Raw genomic sequence first — 6,000 nt, 5'->3', positions numbered from 1 at the left:
GTAAACCAGATGCGATTAGATTACTGTTTACAGGATTTCATTATTGGGTTTGGCGGGAAAGAAATAACCAAATTTTTAATAACAAATGTTTATTAGCAACAACTGTTGCTACACTTGTCATTAAAGATGTTAGAGCAAAACTCATCTCCTTGAATATCAAAATAGATAGAGGGCCCGAAAGAGAGAAACTCAAGAATAACTGGAATATTGATGTGAAGGAGAGACGAACCAAAAGAATCAAATGCAAGTGGGAAAGAGACCCAGCATGTATCTATAATTTGAATTCAGATGGTACTCTGAAAGGAAATTAAGGGGGATGGGCTGCTGCAGTACGCAATGACAATGGGGTAGTGATAGATGCTGCACATGGAAGGTCAGAATACAAAAGTATTGCAATGATAGAGCTGGAAGGGGTGGAGTAAGGAGTACGATTGGCTATGAAGTATGGCGTCACAAAACTGAAGGCCCAAACAGATTCACAAAATGTGGTAGCTTTCATTACAAAAAATGATTACCCATGGGAAGTAATATAGCTGATGGTGAGCTTAAGAAAGATGGAAGCTACTTTAGATATTTTTTCCATTATTCATATTTTTAGAGAATGTAATAAGCTAGTAGATGCTATAACTTCTAATATCGCAGATACAAGTTGTATTAAGTTAATTCGTAGTTCCTTTGTAGAGGATCGATGTAAAGAAAATAGTATATGAGGATGCAGAAGGGATAGAGTATGTGACAGAATGTAATAGAAACTAAGTTCATTTATTATCTATATAACAAAGAAGGGTGGGGTGGGTTGACAAAGTTCCACCTTATAAAGTGATACGTGGTCGTGTCACCCCCTAACCACCTCCTAACCATAGCCATTAGATTGTTCTTCTGGGGTGAGTTAACAAGTTTGCTTGGGGTGAATTTAAAAAAAATTCTCACCTCACCCACCCCACACAAAAAAGGCCTAGACTGTTTTTGGGCTGAACTTTTATGGGATGTTGGGCTCTGGAAACATGAGTATGGGCTCATTTAAATAAAAAATGGGGGAGGGGGCGGATGCGCGTTGAGAACGCGCGCCGGGGGCACCTAAGGCACTCGTATTTGTCTTTGTCTGCGGATCTTGGCGTCTGTGTATTTAAAAGCGCGACGTATTTTATGACGCATTACGGATCGCGCGTCGGGCTGAAGCGCGCGATATGCGTGTTATACGGGGAAAATGAGCGTCAGGAACGCGGAAGGTGCGCATATCTATGCCATACGGCACAGGCAAATACTAGTTATTAATACAATAGGTGTAAGGGGCCTCTCAAAAGGGTCGCAGTATTGACACCCCACTTTATGGGAGTAGCACCCCTTTGACCAATTTCAAGGTGTTGGCACCCCTCCATTAATCACTTAAAAAAACACCCACAGCAAGAAGTTGACGTGATATCGCACAATCCACGACATCGGATTGTCGCGAGATCCCATATCCCACGGAAGGTTGTTGCTGTAGGTCCTTTTTTGTTTAAATTTTTTTTTAATAGCCACTGTAAAAAAAAAATAGTTGCTGCGAGATGGTTGTGTTCACTAAAATGGAGTATTTGCTTGTGTTAATTATCAAAACTCTTCTTCGTTAATTTGATTACAAGTTTTTCTTATAGCATATGAAAATATTTGCCACGAGATAGGGAATTATGCCTCGATTGTCCATTTTTTTTTCATGGTTTGGTATTGTTCTTGGAGTGTATAAAGAAGTTCTAAAGAAGAAAATGAGGTATCCATATGTCGTGTGTGTTCAATACGCAAAATTTGAAGTGGAAAAAAAAACAAAAAAAAACACAAAAAAAAATCCTCCGTAGCAACTCCCTGCCGTGGGATATAGGATCTCGCGGCAACCCAATGCCGTGGATTGTGTGATCTTGCGGCAACTGCATACTGTGGGATATGGGATCTCGCAACAACCCGATGCAGTAGAATTATCAAGCATGTGGGGTGTAAAAGGACGCATAAAGAATAACCATTATTGTTCTACTTTTTGCTAAATGAGTGTCAATCCTATAAAGTGGGTGTCAATACAACCCACCCACCTCCCCCCGCCCCGCCAAAACCCATATAAAAAAAAAATGTGTCTGCATTAACTAGTCTTGTGATAATACAAAGACAAACAGAGGACGACGAGTTTAAACTAGTATACTGTTATGTAGTGGGGGCGTGAGCGGAGAGAGAGGAGTGGAGAGGAGAGAGGGAGAGATCGAGAGGGCGTAGGAGAGGGATGAAGAGAAGAGATGAGAAATGAGGATAGACAGACAGAAACCAACCAAATGATTTTTTGTCCATATACCCCTCTCGACCCAGAACATTTGGTCGGCTCACTTTACTAGTATATTGATGACGAATAAGGACAGACAGAAACCAACTAAATGACTTTTTGTCGAGATAGCTTTGCTCCGCTCACTTGATCAACACACGCATTTGATCAACACACGCATGTATGCTAGTCAGGTATATATAGAAACAGAGCGGATCAATTACGGTCTTCTTTTCACTCAACTCCCACGTCTCTTTTTCTCTCACCAAACAAAACCAAGAAACAGACGCAACTCTCTCTCATCAATCATCAATCATCAATCATGGGGAGGGATAATAACACGTCTTTCAAGCAAGAATTTTCACTCGGTTAGAATTATTTATCATCTTTATCATCCCTCACTCACTCTCCCTAACTATTATTATTATTATTATTTATTTATTGCGCGTGTGCAGAGGAACGTTTCGTGGAATCAAAAAGCATCCTCGCCAAATATCCCGACCGAGTTCCCGTAATTCTTTTCTTTATTTTTCTTTCATTCTTTTTGTTTCCTAGTTGCTGATTTAGTTTGCGTGACATTTGCAGGTGATTGCTGAAAGATTTTCAAGTTCTGATCTTCCTCACATGGAGAAGAAGAAGTAAGTAGGTTTGTATTTATGCTTGTTAGCTTTAACAGCATTGTGCTTTCATTTGAGTATTATTTCATACCACCGAGGCACAAAAAGTAAACAAACCATGGAATGTTAAATTATTTTAGGTTGCAGCTTTGGAAAATTTCTTAAGTTTAACTTGGAAAGTTGGGACTGCTAATTGTTTAAAGAACCCGAATCATATTTGTCAGTCCACAGAGTTTTATCTGAAAAGCCTTATTCGAACTTACTGAATGTATAGCTCCTTTGCACTACTAGATCAAAACCTCTTAGTCTGCTTTCTCTTTCAAAAATTGGGAAAGTTTTTCGTCTTTCTTGACTGATTTAGGGTGTGTTTGTTATGATGGAAACACTATGGAAAGGAAAGGAAAATAAGAGTGGTCCACCTTTTCCATAGTTTTTAAGGCGTTTGTTTATCTATGGAAAGGAAATGGGCTTTTCCATATGGAAACAAAATCATAGAAATGGAAAAGGTTTTGTGTCCTTAACTAACCCCTAAAAATTTTGTGGAAAGGAAAGGAAAGGAAATAGATAGACAGGACTTACTACTAATACACCCATGACCCAACAATACAATTATTCCTTTCCATTGCTTTTGCAAACAAACATGATTATTCCTTTCCCCAGTTTTTACTTTCCTTTCTCCAGTTTACCAAACACATACCATTTAAAATTATTTCCTTTCCATTCCATTCCATAGTGGACCACCCATTTTATTTCCTTTCCTTTCCATGAGTTAAAATTTAACAAACACACCCTTAGAATTTACAGTGGTATTTTTTAGCCTTGGTGACCCTGTGGTGGAAATGAGTTACCTTTCAATAGGCGATTTACAGATGGCATTACACACAGAGGGTGTTAAGATCAAATCACTGTGGCCGGCTATAAATGATCCAGTCTTTTGCTAAAATAGTTACTTAGCTTCAAAACACACCTGATATGGTTGATAAATGTTAAAATTTGAATAATTAATCTCTTGAAGTACTTAATTTGTCCTGCAAAAGTGTATGATGGTGGTGTGTCAGAAAACTTGCATACATCCTTTAGCAGGAAGCTGAACACTTTTGGATTCGTTGGGGAATCTTTTGTAAAATTTTAACTGAGTTCCAATATCTTCACCTGTAAGCAGTAGACCTTTGCTTTGATCTCTTTATAAGAAGCTAACCACTACGTGTACATCATCTATATAAAATTTTCTTTTAGATACCTTGTACCCCGAGACATGTCTGTCGGGCAATTCATTCATATTTTGAGCCTGCGGCTTCACCTCTCTCCCGGGAAAGCTCTCTTTGTTTTTGTCAATAACACTTTACCTCAAACAGGTGAGCGGTTTATATAGAAAATTAGTTTTTTCATACAGATATTTCAATAAAATGGTGCTCACGTGATTTTCCCATTCATTTTGGTGGTCATCTGCAGCCAGTCTCCTGGATGGAGTCTATGAATCTTTCAAGGATGAAGATGGTTTTTTATACATGTGTTACAGTAGTGAAAAAACCTTTGGATAAAGCGGTCTCATGTAAATGATGGTTGGATCCTTCGGATAATATTATCTTCCTGAGATCTGATGTATTTATTTATTTTTTATGTATCTCCTTTTGGACTAAACGTTGAAGTTATGATGCAATGTAAATTCATATATTTGTAAAGGCCATCTAAGCATTGGAAATAAGATCTTGGTCTTGTCCTCGTTAGTTTTTAGACAACCGCATCATAAATAAATAGATACTTTGCAATTTCTATTGTTGAATTCTTGACTGTTATACGTTCTTTGTACTGTGAGCCTCCTTTGACGATCATACTCTTTGTAAGGAATGTAGTTTTATGCTTTGGATCAATGGTAACATGTGGAGGTTAGGCAGCCTAGCTTCCACTTTTCAGTTGAGTAGAATTTCCATTTCATATGCATGACCATACGCTCTACCAGGTGACAAAACACCAATTGCTTGTACAGTTCTCCTAATCTCAGACTGACACAGCTGCAAGTCTGGTTCAGACTATCAAAACAAACGCTACTCCTGTGTTTCCGTATATAACTACCATCCCACCAAAAAATGAGACATTCCACAAATGCTTTATGAGACAACTTTTCCAAGTTAACTTACCTTCTTGCGTGAGTTAGTGAACTGAAATTGTTCCCGAGTTTGAACTGATTACCAATCCAAGACCAGAGCAAACTAGCAAACTCACATGACCAGATGAGATGTCGCAAGTCTTTTTCGTGATTTTTGCCTAGACCGCATCTTGAAGCTAACCTGATTCACATCATTTGAACCTTCACATCAGTACCAGAGAGCTTTATCCATTTTCTCTCACTTCTTCAAATGCCTTATCCATTTTCTCTCACTTCTTCAAATGCCTAGGACACTGAAAAGATGCTCATGTGAATCAGGTGTCCATAGTTGTTGATCTGCTTTAGTTGGGTCAGCATCACTTATGTCCATAGGCTCTATGCCATACATGAGCATCAGAAGACACCAATCCCTTCAGCAAAAATAGGAGATCCCAAGTATCCATTCTATTTTTTGAACTCCTAATTTTCATTCTACGACATCCTACTTTAGACAATCTTCTTCAGAATGTCTGGGTCACTGGGTGCTCATCGCTCATCATGTGGAGTTGCACAATCTCTTGGTCTCTGAACTTCTGAAGAATCTAGGACACTCACTCTCCACATCTATAGGTCCATCTATACTAAAATATGCCAACCGATATGGAATAAAATCCTTGGTATGTAGTTATTAGCTGTTCTACGTCTGACAAATATAAAAGTAGAAAATGCTTCGTTCCCAGAGTCTCTGTGCCGCGTGTAGAAGCATTTTGAACAATGTCCAGAAAATGACATAACATATACAGCCTACACTATATTGTCAAGCTCTTGGTTGTGTGCTTGAACAAATTACAATGGAAGTTGATATTTTTAGCAGATCATGCATATAGAAATGCACTGCAATCGTTGCAGGTCAACGTTGGTGCCTTTAGTGCATGGAGGGTTGTCTTAAAGTATGTCACTTTAGGGTTAGCCAAGTTCAAATACCTGAAAAAGGGTTTCCTGATGAAAGATGCTCG

The 6,000-nt window shown here is 38.6% G+C and overlaps 1 protein-coding gene across 1 annotated transcript; it reads left to right on the top strand.

Annotated features, from left to right (window-relative positions):
- Positions 1–2,451: 2,451 nt before the first annotated feature.
- On the top strand, positions 2,452–4,620 carry LOC147516154 (autophagy-related protein 8i-like). The gene is made up of 5 exons (XM_086588815.1): positions 2,452–2,649; positions 2,737–2,792; positions 2,867–2,919; positions 4,135–4,253; positions 4,351–4,620. The coding sequence occupies exons 1-5, from the start codon at positions 2,604–2,606 to the stop codon at positions 4,437–4,439; spliced, it is 363 nt and encodes a 120-aa protein (XP_086444941.1). The 5' UTR covers positions 2,452–2,603; the 3' UTR covers positions 4,440–4,620.
- The last annotated feature ends 1,380 nt before the right edge of the window (positions 4,621–6,000 follow it).

The sequence above is a fragment of the Coptis chinensis genome, chromosome 2 (assembly GCF_015680905.1).
Source record: "Coptis chinensis isolate HL-2020 chromosome 2, ASM1568090v1, whole genome shotgun sequence".
NCBI classification, from domain to species: domain Eukaryota; kingdom Viridiplantae; phylum Streptophyta; class Magnoliopsida; order Ranunculales; family Ranunculaceae; genus Coptis; species Coptis chinensis.
This window is presented reverse-complemented; position numbering and strand designations above follow the sequence as displayed.

What these genes read in the sequence shown, in the direction of transcription:
- LOC147516154 (XM_086588815.1), top strand. Translation starts at nt 2,604, where the DNA reads ATGGGGAGGGATAATAACACGTCTTTCAAGCAAGAATTTTCACTCG. An exon ending in AATATCCCGACCGAGTTCCC is followed by an intron (nt 2,793 to 2,866) that starts GTAATTCTTTTC and finishes TGACATTTGCAG; the next exon opens with GTGATTGCTGAAAGATTTTC. An exon ending in CCTCACATGGAGAAGAAGAA is followed by an intron (nt 2,920 to 4,134) that starts GTAAGTAGGTTT and finishes ATTTTCTTTTAG; the next exon opens with ATACCTTGTACCCCGAGACA.